The sequence below is a fragment of the Megascapheus bottae genome, chromosome 9 (assembly GCF_031878675.1).
Source record: "Megascapheus bottae isolate mThoBot1 chromosome 9, mThoBot2.hap1, whole genome shotgun sequence".
Taxonomy (NCBI): domain Eukaryota; kingdom Metazoa; phylum Chordata; class Mammalia; order Rodentia; family Geomyidae; genus Megascapheus; species Megascapheus bottae.
The window spans coordinates 39302532-39320382 of NC_143517.1; the positions used below are offsets into that span (position 1 = coordinate 39302532).

The following is a 17851-nucleotide window of genomic DNA, read 5'->3' on the forward strand; positions in this document are numbered from 1 at the left end:
TTTGTGGGGCACGACACATTAGGGAAATGGAAACCTATGCTGTAAAAGGAGGCCTAACTCGTGGCCCAGTGCTCATTCCCTCGTCTTGGGACTGCATCTGGCTGAGATGGCGCCTGCCCCGGGTTGGAAGGCATGCTGTGGTTTGTGAAAGTAAGGCCACCTCTGGGATCGAACCCTTCAGCCCTCTTGGACAGCACATACATCTTATGTTAGCTGAATGGACTTCCTCAATGAGAGTACCTCCCCGACCCCTCCCACCTTTGTGCTGACAGGCTCCTGCATCCTATGTTGGCTGAATAGACTTCCTTAATAAAGGAGTTCCTGCCTTGACAGGTCTCCCTGAGGAGTCAGATTGTCCTCCCGCCAGGAAGGGCCGGGTGCCGGTGGTCAGTCGGCCCTCTCCTTTCTCTGCTCCTCCTGGCCGGGTGTGTTCTCCCTATCCCTCCTGGGAGTTGGGAGGGACCGAGGACTAAAAACCCCGACATGGGATCATTTTGATCTATAGAGTATATGAATTGTATCCTAATACCAGCAACATTGAGGGCCACAAGAACATCTTATGCAGTAAGCGTGTTAAAATGGGAAAGACCTATTCTAGTCAGAAGCTCAGCTAGGATTTTCTGGAAATCCAAGATTCAGGTTGCTTTCCAAGTCAAAAGTTCAGGATACCCACCATTGACAGGAGGAAAAAAACATTCATATACACTGCCACACTGATTAACTACATATAAATTCAGTTTGTTTGCACTTTGTGCATCATGACCTTCCCATTCCAAAGTATATAACCATATAGCAGAAAGTATATAAGCCATATAGCAGAAAATGTGGGGAAAGAACCAATAGTGAGGTAAGTGAAACTTTTGAGATTGAATTTCACTGGAGCAGCAACACTAGGGCAGTAGCACAAAGAAAGGGATCGGCAAAAACAAACAGAAATGTCAGAGAGGAAATTCTCATTTCCATTCCACAGTACTAGCAAATCACTTGAATATTTGCAACTTTCTAAGCTCTCTAATAGCACAAATCATGTAATTTTTCTATCCTACCACTTAGAAACAATATCATGTAGTAGAAAACTGCCTAGTACTCAGACCTTGATATCAATCACATGAGACTACAGTAGTGGGGGGAAAAAAGAGAAAGGTCAATGGTTGTTTAAAGTTAATTGTTTCTGCTCTCTCACTGTACATCACAATGTCCTGCATTGAATGAAGGATAGAAGGAAAGGAGAGAAGGAGGGAGGGAAGGGAGGAGGGGGAGGGGAGCAAATGGAAAGAAGGAAGGAAGGGTGGACTAGTCCATAGAAGGACCCTTATTTTCATCACTCTGTAAGCAACAGATGTCAGAGAGAATGTCTGAATCATTTTAGAGTCCTGGCCTGTGTCTCACACATGATAAGCAGCAGTAAACATGCATGGAACACAGTCTTCTCTATAAGCATTCCTAACTCCCATTCTTTCTTTGAGGATTTCTTATTTTCCTGCTTCAGCCCTCATTTCTTCCCATAACATGCACTCCTCTGTCTCTGTGGTTTAACTGATAATCTGGACAACATGAAATAATATTATGTTGTATTTATTGGAATGAAATTTTAGGCTTGCTTTTTTAATTGAAAAAGTAAATGTTAAGCACTATCTTCTTTCTAAAATACTTTACAAATTAAATTATGGGTTTGTAACCTTCAACAGGAAAAAAAGTTCTACAACTCCAAGTTAAATACATAATACTATATGTTATATTAAAATAAATTTTAAAGCTTTCTGGTGCTATATTTTCTTTCTTTCCTTCCTTTCTTCTTTCCTTTCTTTCTTTCTTCTTTCTCTTGCTATCAAACAAAGCTGAAACCCCTCAAAAAATCCATCATTTTTTTAAGTAATTATTAAACAATTCTAGTTTCCATGTAAGTATACTTTCAAAATAGGGAACTCATCTTTAATGAAGAAAAAGGTCACATACTTTTCATAGTTCCATCTTCTTCTTCCTCATCCTCACTGTTTATAACCATGGTCCCCAAATCAGATTCCAACATGGTACTGTTGTGTTCAATCATGGTCTGGGCCCCTTCACTCATGGTGCTTGTCGCCCGCATTGTGCCCACACTTTCTGAGCTAGTCTTCACCATGGTGTGGGAATCCAGCTCATCTTCATCCTAGAAACAAAATACCACAGTGAAGAAACACTGTTCTGGGACAATTGGATTTTTTAACTATTAACAAGGGCATGTCTACACTGTTATTAATAATAATCATACTATTATTACTACTATTTTTCATATAAGCATACACACAAATGTTATCGTAAGGGGTAAAATTAGCAAAACAACCTAAGGCTTTAGGTGATTAAAACCCAACAACAGAAAGTGATAAAAATACAAAGCTACTGGTTGTTTTTGAAATAAAGACTGAGATCAATACATTATCTATAAATACATTAACACAATATAGTGATGAAATAAGCTATACAAAAGGTCGCTTTAAAGGTAAGACATGTTTGCCCTTAAGCTTTTTCTTGATGGTACTGGGGTTTGAACTCAGGGTTTGTTTCTTTTTCAAACAAGGTCTTACTTCTTACTCAGTCATGTACATAGGGCAAGAGCCACCTATTTTATATTTTCCACAGCAATTGGAGTAATAGGCACACAAAATCCCACCAAGCTATCAGTTGATAAGGGGTCTCTAGACCTTTTCCTGCTCAGATTGGCCTCAAGCCTTGAATCCTCCCAATCGCAGCCTTTCAAGTAGCTAGGGTGACAGTATTGGCAGACACAAGCCACCATAGATGTGTTTATTGGTGATATGGGGTCTTGCTAACTTTCTGACCACACTGGCTTTGAATGGCAATTCTATCATCACCTCTTAAGTAGCTAGAAATATAGACACAAATGTCTTATAGTACTCTTGAATCCATTAAATTATTCCATTCTAATATTCAATATATATTTATAATATAAAATCAAGGCCCTTCAAGATAGAAAAGAAACCAAATTAACACACTGCTTAATATCTGGAAAACTGAGAGGCACAGAATGTGAGAAACATTTCTATTTAAGAGTTAGGGAAAAACAGGAGAAGGGGTAGTAATGTGTAATAAGTAACATACCTACTATCTGATGAATGTAACTGTAACCCCTCTTTACATTATCTCAACAATAAAATAAAAACATAAAATAAATGATTTGGGAGGCCAGGAGTTTAGCCTAGTGGTAGAATGCTTTCCTAGCATGTACAAAGACCCAGGTTTGATTTCTTGGTACCACATACATAGAAAAAAGCTAGAAGTGGTGCTGTGTCTCAAAAGGCAGAGCTGTAGCCTTGCGAAAGTCCAAGGACAGTGCTCAGACCCTGAGTTCAAGCCCCAGGACCGGTATAAATAAATAAATAATTAAATAATTAAAAGAGTTGGAGTTAAACCATTTTCTTTTTCAGGAGGAGGGCAGTAAGGAGGATTGAATTCATTGGCTTCATTCTTGTTAGGCAAGTGAGGTATCACTTGCTCCATCTCAGCCCTTTTGCTTTGTACTTTGTTTCTCAGATGGGATTTTACATTTTTTGAGGGGGAGGGCTAGCTAACCTGGGACTGAGATCCTCCTTCTCCTAAGTGTGCACCGCACTACCTGCTTGATATTGAGGTAGAGTGTCATTAACCTTTTGCTCAGACAAATCTGAACTTTGATCCTCTTATATGTGGGATTATAGATATGTACCACCACACCTGGACTACAATCCTTTCATTTCTTAGCCCATTATTCTACCACATACATGAATCTTCTTTATATTTAAATGTTTATCTGCTTGAATATTAAGTTAGATGTAGAGGCTTAACATGTTAATTTCCTATTCCACCCCATAAAATTACTTGATCCAAGCCACCACATTCTTTTACTTGAGTGAATCAGAGAAGCCTCTTATTATTTACTATTTTCATTCTTACCTCTTTCAGTTCCACACACCAGACATAGTGAGCTTTTCAAAAGACAAATCATGTCACATTATTTTCTAGCTGTAAATTCTGCACTTTGGCCTCTTATCACATTTAGAATAAATATAAACTATTTATCATGGCCAAATATGATCTAGCCTAGCAACATCTGCCAATCTCATCTCCTATCACATTCCTTCCTGTTCATCAAACTCCAGCCATGTTGGCCTCTTTTGCTGTTTTTTGAGTATTTTAACCACGTTCCTCTTTTAGTCTTTAAATTGGCTGATCTTTCAGATTGGAATGCTCTTCAATAAGACATTTATTTAACTTTGATTTCATCTCCTCAGGGAGGCTTTTCTGATCACCAATTTGAATTAGAGCTTCCATCACTCTCTACTTTTTGTCTTTCTCCCAGCCTAGATCTAGTCTTCTGTACCACTAGAATATAAGTTTGATGAAGGCAGGAGATTTTTTTTTTTTTTTGTGGGTCATAGGGCTTGAACTCGCCTGGATGCTGTACCTGAGCTCTTCAGCTCAAGGCTTCCGCACTACCCTTGAACCAAGCCCCATTTCCCATTTTCTGGAGGTTAACTGGAGATAGTCTCAGGTCCTTTTGTGCCTGGGCTGGCTTTGAACCTTGATCCTCAGATCTCAGTCTCCTGAGTAGCTAGGATTACAGGCGGCAAGAGATTCTTTCTGTCAAATTCTCACTGCCATAATACTAGGTACTTAATAAATGTATATTCAATAAATGAATTTATATTATCATTTACTAATTTATTCACTAAGTATTTATTACACATCTGTAATATGTCAAATAATGAAACAGGCATTGAAAAATACAAAAATCATTAAGACAGTTTTGTTCCATCTGTGGTGATTTGTTTTGTTTTAAGGAATTTGAGTTCTAGAGAATTTCCTGGCAACTGAAAAATAAATTACAAGACAATCGTTAAGAAGCATAAGAAAAGTGTTAATAGTATAATGGTTACCTAAGAGTAGAAGCCTCCAATTTTGCCTAAAAGAAGCAGAGAGGGCCCAGGAGTTTGGCCTAGAGGTTGAGTGCTTGCTAGCATGCACAAAGATCCGGGTTCAATTCTTCAGTACCACATATATAGAAAAGCTGGAATTGGTGCTGTGGTTTAAGTGGTAGAGCTCTAACCTTGAGGAAAGCCCAAGGACAGTGCTCAGGCCCTGAGTTCAGTCCCCAGGACTGGCAAAAAAAAAAAAAAAAAGAAGAAGAAGCAGCGAAAGCCTCACAGAAAAGGCTGCCCTTGAGTTAAATCTTTATTTCCCATAAAACATGAAAAAAAATTGATTAACACATAATAACTAACACATAATAACCATATGTACAGTGTGATATTTTAGTACCTGTATATAGTCTGTATTGATAAAATAATGGTAATTAACATTTAGAGCTTCTTTTCATTGCTTTGTCTGGAATCTTCTAGTTTCTCTACTGAGTTTGTCTTAAGGGATAAGTAGACTATATAAAAACAAGTAAGCATAAATTTAGTCAGGGTGTTTTATACAACTTTTTTTCAACACAGCTACACTCAGGCAAATGTTTTCACAGTTCAGACACTCTGAAACGTAAGTATGTGTAACTTTATTCCCCTAACACATTTTTCTTATCCAGATCATACATTTACTACAAATGTACATTTGTCTTATCTAAAGTCTCTATTTGACACTCAAAGCTCTAACCGTAGAAAAGAGATTTTATTAACAGTTATTTTCCTGATATCCGGTATAGAGCATCATTCTTAATAGTAATCTATTAACTAATACTTCATTTTGTGTCAAAATACAGAATTAACAACAATGTTATGTGAAGGTCTAGTGATACAACTTGATTTAAACTAAAATTATAAACAGAATGATTATTGAAGAACCCTTGGAGAAGAAAAATAATGTTATCCTAAAGTCATTCAGGAGATCCTTCCTTTAATGAAAAACATGGTTACCATCAATGAGCGAGAGGCACTGTTATGAAGTCTTTTTTTTTTTTGGGGGGGGGGGCCAGTCCTGGGCTCGAGCTCAGGACCTAAGCACTGTCCTTGGACTTTCTCAAGGCTGGGGTTCTACCACTTGAGCCTCAGCACCACTTCCGGCTTTTTTTCTATGTACTTGGTACTGAGGAATCGAACCTGGGTCTTCGTGCATGCAAGGCAAGCACGCTACCACTAGGTCAAACTCCCGGCCCCCTAAAGGGTATTTTTTGTTGTTGTTATTGGGGTTTTTTTAAACTATATTTTTTTGTCTTTTCTTTTTTGGCACTGGGGATCGAACCCAGGACATTGCACTTGCTAGGCTAGCGCTTTGCCACTGAGCTACATCCCAGCCCATGAAGTCTCTTTATAGGCTACTCCATGATTGCGTGTACACACACACACACACACACACACACACACACACACACACACACACACACACACACACGTCCTAGGACTTGAAGTCAGGGCCTAGGTGCTGTCTCTGAGCTTTTTTGCTAAAGACTAGCACTCTACCATTTCAGCCACAGCTACACTTCTGTTTTTCTTTTTTTGGGGGGGGTGGGGGGGCAGTTAATTGAGAATAAAAATCTCTTTTCTACCTGGGGTAGCAATGAACCATGATCCTCAGATATTAGCATCCTGAGTAGCTAGGATTACAGGCATGTGCCACTGTTACCCAGCTTAATGCTCTGATTTACCCTGTGAAGTATCATCTTTTTTGTAAAAATCATAAACCTGAAATCCAATTTTGTTTAAAAATCTGTCCAAGGATAAACAACAAATAACAAACAGTAGAAGCAAGATTTTAAACAGGGCCTGACTAATGCTAAAGGTTAGGCTCTAACTTCCAACTTTGTAAAGCTATTAAACCATATGAAACATTTTCTTTCAGTTCAATTTAATTTACATTAAAGATTCACAAGAGCATGCTTTCATCTGTTAACTGATGAAGAAAATAGCATACATATATTGTTTGTATATATTGTATATATTTGGTCAAACAGCTAGTTTTTTCCTATTTTTATTATGAAGAAAATAACATACATATATTGTATGCATATATTGTCTGTATTTGGTCAAACAGCAAGTTTTTTTTCCTACTTTTATTCTTTTAAGTAGATCCCACCCAAGGATGCAGAAGTTGATTTTTTTCTATCAGTTTTCTTTTGAAATCTACTACTCTTAATATTTTATACTAGATGACACCAGTGCCCAAAACACTAAATTATATTTTTATATCTGACTCATTTGTCATTCTTATAAGATTCAACACTATGGCCATTTAACTTAACAAGAAACATAACATCTCATTGAAATAGAACTTTTAACCTTCTAATAAGTCCATTGAGATTGAATCTACAAAAGGAATAGCTTGCCCCTTTGAATTTACACAATTACGAATAGCTATAAACTACTATAAATTGCTATAAACACAGTATAACCCACAAATGACAAAACAATAATACTATTTTCAAGGGGTGCCTCTTATCATATGCATTATTTTTGTGTATATATTCACTTAACTAAAAGATGCTAACCTAAATTTACAAATTGACAGCAAAAACAATAATGAAAGTAAAAACATGAGTGCTCAGTTCATGAAGGAGAAAGTGGCACCAAATGAGTAAATAATGAAGTACAGAGAGAATTAGATAATTTTTATGAAACTTAAAACACAGACACTAATAAATTGGTAATGGTGCTGAAATCTTTTACTTTTAAAAATCATTAACGAATATATTCTTGATATTTTTAGATCATTGTTAAAACTGATTTGCTATTTTTACATTTTCATAGAAACATGTTTTTCAAAGTTAAATTTTACTGACATATACTTTTGTTCTTCACTAAAGGAAAATATGCTGATACTTTATAGAAAAAGATCTGCAGAACAGATGCTTCTGCACTGCAGAAGGCAGCCAATTTCAGTAAGGAATACAACAGCATTTTCAATCAGTGGCCATCATGTGCCAGGAATGTAAAATAAAGAGTGCTGATGATAATCCAGTTTATGAATCATAAAATCCACATGGAATACAAATATTTGAAAACATTATTAGGAAATCCTAGTCTATCGCTCAGACAGATTTATGCTATAAAAGTCTGAGGAAAAAAATCAGACTTTGCATTATCATTACATTTGCTATATTTACTACTTTAAAGGAGTTTTTAAAATAGTAAATAATCAAATGATTTTAAGGATCAAAAATCAAAATGATTTTTACACTAACAATTCAAAGTATGTCTGAAATTTATAGTACTGAGATAGAATACTCCTCAAGCATATGTCCTGAGAAAAAAGCTCATCATTTTTTCTTCTTAAATTATATGAAATTTCTTTACTGAAAATATAATCAATATAAAAATAATGATCACAATGGCTTTCATTCAACTGGACAATGCTAATATGTACACATTCTATTATGATATGAAAAAAATCTTCACAGCTGGGAGTTTGGCCTAGTGGTAGAGTGCTTGCCTAGCATGCACGAAGACCCGGGTTCGATTCATTGGTACTACATACATAGAAAAAGCCAGAAATGGTGCTGTGGCTCAGTGGCAGAGGGCTACCCTTGAGGTAAAAGCCCAAGGACAGTGCTCAGGCCCTGAGTGCTAGCCCCAAGACTGGCAAAAAAAAAAAAAAAAAAAAAAAAAACCACCTTCAGAAAAAAAATATGCAGTGAACCATTCACAGAAAAAGCTGCAATTTTATAGTCATCTAGAAAGCTTTAATATCTTTTCTAAAAAAGAAAATTATTTAGGTTCTCAGTTTAGAACACTATTTTGTAAAAATAAATACAAAAAGAGATTGCATGTAGCCTTGGAGCTGAGGAATAGCTCCAATGGGTAGAATTTGCAAGTCCACAACTTTCTGATCAACATTGCACTGCTATGTAACCGTATATTCTCTCTCTCTCTCTCTCTCTCTCTCTCTCTCTCTCTCTCTCTCTCTCTCTCTCTCTCTCTCTCTCTCTCTGTGTGTGTGTGTGTGTGTGTGTGTGTGTGAAAGATCTCATCTTCTAGAGTTTCTTCTTGAAGTAATCGTCAGTGATGTGTTTAAGGATTAGGGATTTTCATTTGCTGATAACAGTTTTTGTGGAGGTGGTCACAATAAATTTCTGGTGTGTCTTACGAAAAGAAACAAGATTGAGGGACAGAAGTCCAGGTGCAAGTAGCAAGTCACTGCCTAGTTGCTGCAAGAAAACCACTCTCTTGCATCTGTGGCTCCAGTGAGGATGGTCACTGGAGTGATGCTGGCCTGTAGCCTTCGCACATGCTCACTAAAGGGCTTTTTGCCATGGCTCAGCAACTTCGGAGGCAAATCTTCAGTGGGATAGGATCTAGGTATTTTTTGAAGCTTAACCACCAGGATACCACCTTTCCTTCTCTTTTTTCTTTTCAAACTTGGGTTTAAGAGCTGAGTACTTCCTCTCCCACATGGCTTTTCTGGAATACATGGCAGATGGGGAGTACCTGCCAATTCTTCAACCAAAATGGGTTTCAACAGCAGTGAGGCCTCCCTTTCTTGGGATTTTGAGCCTGAGGGGTAGCCTTCTTCATGTTGCAATGGACACCAGCCTTCTTGGCTTCAGGGTTCTTCAAGTGTCAGGCTTGTCAGCTTTTTCACCTGCAATATCTTTTAAAGATGCTAAATAATAGCAATCATTGCTATGTACTTGTATAGCCGAGCTAACCCTGCCTTCAGATCTGCCCTCAGGGCATGTAATGGGGAGTGGGGAGGAGAGGTGGTTAAATAAAGTTTATATTTTGGTAGTTAAAGGAGAAGCTTAGGTTTTCTTCAAAGCAGAACTGGAAACCCTGCACAAAATTGGGATTCTTAAAGGTCTGTATTTCCAGTGAAAGGATAAATGAGGAAAAAATTGTTTAGAGATTCAAAGGAGGTGACAAATCTCACCTGATTTAAGAATAAAGTTGAAACCACATACTTTGCTTTCAATTTGGCACTGCCATTTGGTTTGGGGACTCTTATGCAGAAATTGCCTTGATGCGATTTCAGTTAGGCAGAACTCTGGATGCCTGATTTTTTTTTAAGTGCAAAATCCACCCTAGAGGTGTTTGTATCTTCAGCCTTCAATTCAGAATACACATTATTTTCTGAGATGAAAGCCAGCTGAACAAAAGCTTACAATTCAAAAGATAACTACACCACTGAGAGTAGTTAGGAACAACCAACAACAGAATTAAGATGCCCTTGTTCCTTAGAATTAAGTTAGTCCCCTTAGAAAACTTGGTTACGGGGGGAAAAAATAGGCATAGATGTGTTAATCCAGATTGGTAGGAAAAAAACCATCAAAGCTGAGTTATTCTAGCTTGAATGGAAAGCAGTGTGTGAGTCTGCTGCCATTAAGGGATGCCCACTGTTTACAGAAAGCTTTAAATGCTGCAGGCTGGCATGAGGTGCCTGGCAGAAGAGTGACAGGCACAAACTAAAGGATAAATTGGTAACCAAGAGTAAATAAATTGGAATAGAAAGCTGATGCTGAGATCCAGACTTCAGGTTGATTAGAACCTATACTAAAAATGGTCCCTTAACAGCAAAAATGACATGTCCAATCTAAAAGAACACATGAAAGAAAAAACTCATCATAGTCTAGAAAGTTTCTACAAAATCAAATTAAATAGATCAAAAGTAATTTAAGTACTCTGGACTTAGTAAAATCAAATTGACTCTAAAGAGAAAATTGTAAGACATTCTGATTTGAAGAAATGAAGGCAGAAAACATAACAAACAATGTCAGTTACTTATAACCCAAAATGACTTAATGGGTTTGCTACTTCAGCTCACAATGAGAGAGTGAAATAGTCAAATAAGTAGTCCACAAGGCATCTGTCATACAATTCAATGAGATGAGCGAAAAACTGTGGGAAACTTTGGTAGGAATCTTTTATTCCCCTCCTTGTGCATAATTGAATTCAGGGTTTGGTGGTTAACAGATTGCCTTTCTGTCAGAAAGTAAACTTTAATCACTGACTGGCTTAAAAGTAAAAATAATCACTGTACATTTACTTAAATATCTCAAATCATAAAAATAATCCTAATTAATACTTTTTGTTGTTGGTGGTGGTCATATGGCTTTAACTCTGGGTCTAGGTGCTGTCCCTGAGCTCTTCAACAACTCAAGGCTAGTGCTACTCTAACATTTCAGCCACAGTGCCACTTCCTGTTTTCTGGGGATTAAGTGGAGATAAGAGTTTCACAAATTTCCATGTCTGGGCTGGCTTTGAACCGTGATCCTCAGATCCCATCCTCCTGAGGACCCAAGATTACAGGCGTGAATCACTGGCACCTGGCATGCTATTTCCATATAAGGGAAATAGTTCACAGTGGGATCAAATGGTTAATTAAACCTGATTACAATATTATAGGTTCAGCTTAACTGATCTAAGAACTACTGAGAAAACACAAAACATTGCTCCATCAAACGGCTGCCACATCTCACACACACACAGGTTAAACTGATATTCAATCGCTTAATATTACTAAGACATGTAGTCTCTGAATGCCCAAAGAATTCACAAGGAATGAATTTCCTTCCATGGCTATAAGTAGGTGGTCTGTCGATGTCAATGTAAAACTAGCATAATAGCTTATACAGCTGCTGTCTTTGACAAACAAAACTTCATGGATCCTAACTTTTTGCATGTAAAGCTACATCAAAGCTTTCAGGAACTTGAGTCATAAAAGACTCTTCATCAGTATAACAAATCTAAATGGTGGAGGCATGTGGGAAGGACTTCAGAGGCCCTATGATGCAAGACTGTACAAGTTCTTGGCATTATAATCAAAGTTTCCAAATGTAAGATTATCTTCCATCTCTAGGGTTGAACAATACCAGTGTACAACACAATAAATGGTAAAAGCAGCAATTGCTATGACCTTCTTTTTTATTTTCTTACAGCCAAGACATTACAGGATTAACCTAATATAAGAGTTTAGAAAATCAAATGTTTTAGAATAACACCTTTGAAAATGATTGTGTTGTTAAAGCAGTTTACAAAAAAAGCCCACTAGAGGGCACCAAACACAAATGACTAACATTCCATTAGCTGGCAATTTACACATACTTGATAACATGTTCTAGGAACCTACCATGCTCTCTTTTCTCTGTAGATCCGTGGGGCTTGAACTCTGGGCCAGTGTACTGTCCTTGAGATCTTCATCTCAAGACTAGTGCACTACCACTTCATGTCGCAGCGACATTTCTGGTTTTCTAGTGGTTAATTGAGAGAAGAGTCTCAGGGACTTCCCTGCCCTGGCTGGCTTAGATCCTCATGATCCTCATGAGGGGCTTGAGCCACCAGCACCCAGCTCCTACCATACTCTTAATGTGTCAGAAATAAATCTGTAGCTACTTATATTTTTTTTTGGGGGGGGGGGTTATGAGGCTTGAGCTTGGCCAGGGTTCTGTCCCTGAGCTCTTCAGCTCAAAGCTACCATCCTATCCCTGGGCCTGGGCATTGTCCCTGAGCTCTTCAGCTCAAGGCTTCTGCCCTACCCTTGAGCCAAGCCTCACTTCCCATTTTCCAGTGGTTAAGAGATAAGAGTCTCAGGTCCTTTTGTGCCCAGGCTGGCTTTGAACCTTGATCCTCAGATCTCAGCCTCCTGAGTAGCTAGGATTACAGGCATGAGCCACTGCGCCCAGCTGCTACTTATACTTTTTAAGGGGAGACATTTAAGATATTATATCTATTGTGCCATATTTTTTATTAAGACTTTCAATAGCAAATGTTACTGGAAGCTTCCTGTGGCATTTCCACACATGAACAGTATAACCAGATCACATTCATCCCTTCTATTATTCCCCTTATCCTCATATTTTCTAAATAAGTCTAATAGGATTAATTGTTCTCTTTCATAAATCATTATTTTTTATAAAAAGAATTTATATTTTATAAAAGTGTTTCTTAAGGACAATGGATGCCTTCTCCACTTGGTAATTTACACAGTTACTTGTACACAATGAGAATCAATGAACAGATGCTGATCCTATAAAGTTAATAAAAGCATAAGAAGAAAACTGATATTTATAACACTATCACAAAATAACTATACATGTTTTATGGTAATATTAAAACATTAGATTTTAAAGTTTCATTTCATGAAAAGAGCACTATACTCAACCCATACCTTTTTACAAGGTAGACTTCCAATAGGCAATTCAGCTATCTACAGTAAATCTGAACAAACATAGATGTCATTTAGTCAACTCACACTAGATATTTGGGGGTTTCTTCGAGTATCACCTAGGAAACAAGTTCTTTCTTCTTATAGGACATTGCTGACATAGCCGATTCAATTGCTGTTGGGAAATGTCGCACTCTCCATGAGCAATCCTTAAACTACTGCAAAAACCTTAATACTGGAATTTACCTGCTGCAGAAATCTGTTTGCAAATTGTTTAATTAAAAAAATCTGCAATTACATTAACACATATTTTTAAAAAATCTATTTGCCAAAATGTATTCCTATCAGGCAAGCTATTCCTGCAATACGTATGGAGATTTAAATCATAAGGTATTGCTTCCAATCATGTTCCATGACATGCTAGAATAAAAAGACGTTTATTTATAATCATGACCAAGGGCACAGGTATTGAAGGGCACTGAAATTTTTTTAAACATACGTGGAAACAGCAATCATATACTGTTTTCTTTTTTAAAAGCTGCACTGTTAGTAGGGGAGTGGCCTAGTGGTAGAGTGCTAGCCTAGCATGCACAAAGCCCTGGGTTCCATTCTTCAGTACCACATACACAGAAGAAGCTGGAAGACAAGTCCAAGGACAGTGCCCAGGACCTGAGTTCACGCCCCAGGACTGGCAAAAAGAAAAAAAAGAAAAAAAAAAGCTGCAGTGAAAGTTGATAGAAACATGAATTGTTAATGCTGAATATTAAATACGAATATCTGTCTGAGTACAGCAACTAGTCTGATGAATCCACAATTCTGGAATTTATAATCTGGAAAAGAATGTGATCTACATTATCTCAAAGATTTTTCAGTTGTCCAAAGTCAAGCTTGGTCTGTGTCATATTAGCCCAATTACTAGGCAAGGACTAACCCAGGGTCTGGACTAGAAATAAAGACTAAGAAATGGGGAAATTCAAGTCTTCTTAAGTAAAAAATTAATGTAAACACAAACTGACAACATAAACCTCCCACCATGCTGAAGAGATCTTCATCTTTAAGATAACCAAATAAAAGGAAGAAATGAGAATTCTCAACAGAAACCAATATGGTACCAAGCTAGCCTAGAAGAGAGCTAATTCATAGTATCACAGTTTAGCAGACACTGACGAAGTGAATTCCCCAAACTGAACAAACTTGGAAAACAACCAGCAAACGTCACGGGCCAAATAAAACCAAGATGAATTGTAAATAATGCTGACTTCACAGATACAGATATTAAGGAATCCACTGTCGACTAGATATTGCCCCCCCTACCCATTGAAGAGACATTATTTTTCTTATCAACTACAAATTTGGTATAAATTGCCCTAATTGTCCTGATGGCTAGTAATGCTACCTTGCAGAAATGTTTTCTTCTTTGCTTAGACGTTTTTGGCATAACTGGATAGGACAGGCTAGAACTGTAGACTATCTTATATCTGTGGCTTTTGTTAATTTCTGAGTACTGAAGAAATTTTTAATAACTGAAGTACATAGAGATTTTATAGATTTACTTACGAGGATATCATCTAAGTATCATATTACAAACAATATACAAACTGAAAACCACCTAAGAAATAACAAGTGACAAGCATTTTCATTAAAATAAAAACAAAAAAGTTTATACATGTCCCTCCTAAAAATACTTTCAAAGTACAATAAAGGTACAGAAAATGATAAACTTACAAAGACAAAGAGCCCAGGTAAGGGAAAACAGCAAACAGTAGATGTCCAAAAATTTGGAAGTTAGAAAACAAATATGTAAGTGCTAATAACCTCAGCAAATCAAAAACACTCATCTTAAACTTGCAAGAAGTCACAATTCAAGTTCATTTGGAGGAAAGGAGAATGGTAGTTGGAGAACAGCCTGGGCACTACAGTATCTCAAAGCTGGGATCAGTGGTGCATACTGATAGTCCCAGTTAAACAGGAGGTGAAGGTAGGAGGACTATAGTCCAAGTCTGGCCTGAATAAAAGCACAAGACTACCTGAAACGCACTAAAAAGGCAAAAAATTGGGGTGTAGATTAGGAGGTAGAGCACTTGTATAGCAATTGCAAGCCCTATATCTAGTTCTATACCTAGTACTTTCAAGTTCTATACCTAGTACTGTTTCCACCCCAAAAAGAGATCTAAGGAAATGCAAATTATAGTGAACCCTAACATCATTTACAGCAAGATATATTATTTCTCTTATGCAGAGAATTTCCAAAAGTCCATAAAATAAGTTGGAGATAAAAACATAAGATCACCAAAAAGCAAATGGAAATTCAAAAATATCATGAAAATATGACAATAAAGAGAAAGAAGATATCATCAAAATTAAATATTCAATGTGAGAAAATATAGAGAGACTGAAGAAACTTAAGAAAACCACACAAATAACAAAAACAGAAAAAGAGACAGAGGATGGAAACAAAGGAAATAAAAGATGAATCAAGGAATGCCATCAATCCACTAAAAAAAAGTTCTATGAACCGAGAAAAAAAAGACAATAAAAAATTAACAAGAAAAAAACTACCCAGATTTCAAAGGTATTAGAAAATGTAAAAGATAATACACATAATGATTTTTAAAGATATACACAAAACATATGATCATCAAAGTTTTAAATAGCAGGAGGAATCTGAAGATCCTAACATTCAGAGTTGGTACCTATATCATATTAGTATTTCTGCTGGAAAAAGAAATAAAACAAGACCTTCAAAAGGGATTTTAAAATTTATACTCAAATCTACCAAGGTATGAAACACGAGTATTAGGAAACTACTAGGCAGATTAATATGGCTGATCAAAATAAGAAATTCAATCCAGGAAGTAGAGGATTAGTTAGTTATAAAAGAGAAGAAAGTGAAATTCTCAGAATGAGTTTGAAGGGAAGGCTGAGGATGACAGCTGGAAAAGAACACAGGGCTAAAGAAGAAATGAATTAAAAAAAAAGTAAGATGCTAATAAATTAACTATATTTGGACTTACACATAGTTCACAGCTCCTACTGAGTGTGGAAATGCATAATATTATTTAGGAATGTCTATAATTTTTTCTTTGCTCTTACTCTTTCAAGTTTAAAATTACATTTGTAAGTCTAAGTCATTGGTCATTTAATTTTTAATAGTAATGGAGTTTGAACTCAGAGTTGTAAGCTTGTTAGGCAGGTACTTTAACACTTCAGCCATACCCCTAGCTCTCCATACCCTTAGCTTTAAAATTTGTTATAAAATACTTGAAACTTGAAGTTTATTTTTAATCTGGTTCAAATCCGACAAGCAATGAAATAACTAATGAAAAAAACAAAAACAAAAATGGCACAAACAAAACTAGCAAAAGCAGTAGTGATGGCTCATACCTGTAATCCTAGCTACTCAGGAGGCTGGGATCTGAGGATTAAGGTTCAAAGCTGGGGCACTAAAGAACGTGAGACTCTGATCTCCAAGTAACACTAGAAACGGAAGTGGGGCAGTGGTTCAGGGGTAGGGTGGTTAACCTTGAGCTGAAGAACTCAAGACAGTGCCCAGGCCAGAGTTCAAGCCCTATGACCCCACACCACCCAAAAAAGTAATGTTAATAGAAATGAAAGCTAAACTGAGTATAGTATGTGCAAAAAATATAATTTACTTAAAAAGTATTGTCCCATAGATAGCAATTCTATTTACATGTGGTAAAACTGAAACAGTCGGATATACTTAGCTCAAGGACTTAAGAATCATTTGGAAATGGAATCCAAATCAGGATCCAAGCATAGTCTGTCCTACACTTAGAACCCATCATTTTCTGAGCCAGGTATTAAAGTTTCCTAGACTAACAAGGCCTATCCTATAGTCTGATTTAAAGCCCTATTCAACAAAAATAAAGGAAAGGAAAAAGTTCAGAAATGCTTACTCTTTCAGGTGCTGTCATCAGTTGAGGAGCACATTATTTTGTTTGGTCATTATCACTCCACTGCCCTTTCTTGCCCTTTAGCTCGCCTCCTACTTGTTCTATCACTCTTTCCAAATAGCCCCCCTTCCCTTTTCTTTTGAAAATATATTCTGAATATGAGAGAAAATAAGAAATCTTTCTTTCTGAATCAGGCTTATTTCACTTAACACGATAATCTCCAGCTGTCCATTTGCTGCTATTAGCATAATTTCATTGAACAAAACTACTCCCAATTTGCACCATATTTTCTTTATCCATTCATCTGTTGGTGGGCACCTAGATTCCATAACTTGGCTATTGTAAATAGTAGTACATTAAAAATGGGCATGCAATTATATTTAATGTATGCTCACTGAGATTTTGTTGGATACACTGAGGAATGGTGGAGATGAATTATATATTAGTTCTATGGTTAGTTTTTTGAGGAACCTTGTTTGTGATTTCTGTACTGGTTGGACTATTTACAATCTTACCAAAAATGTGTATCATTTTTTCCATCCTCACTAGCATTTGCTTATTTCTTTTCTTGATGAGAGCCATTCTGAAGGGGTAAGATGAAATCACAATGTAGTTTTTGGTTTTGTTTTGGTGTTAGTGCTACAGCTTTGAACTCAAGGTTGGCACTCAACTACTTAAGCCACAGCTTTACTACTTACTTTTTGGAGTACAACTGGAGATAAGAATGGATAAACTTTCCTGAATCTTGAATTGAACTCCTCAGATTTCAGACTTCAGAGTAGCTAGGATTACAGGCATGAGCCACTGGCACCAAGCCAAAATGTAGCATTGCTATGCCTTTCTGGGATGGCTCAGGATTTTGAAAATTT

At 36.8% G+C, this 17851-nt stretch overlaps 1 protein-coding gene and 1 pseudogene across 2 annotated transcripts in view; both read right to left on the minus strand.

Moving 5' to 3' along the window:
- The window catches only part of Stk3 (serine/threonine kinase 3), a 254561-nt gene that overhangs the window by 70045 nt on the left and 166665 nt on the right, over positions 1 to 17851 (minus strand). For both annotated transcript variants that reach the window (XM_090339129.1, XM_090339128.1), the window contains exon 9: positions 1957 to 2149. In XM_090339129.1, the coding sequence (XP_090195255.1) occupies positions 1957 to 2149 (193 nt within the window). The remainder of the gene's footprint in view (positions 1 to 1956; positions 2150 to 17851) is intronic.
- LOC150059061 (large ribosomal subunit protein eL6 pseudogene) lies at positions 8701 to 9510 on the minus strand (annotated as a pseudogene).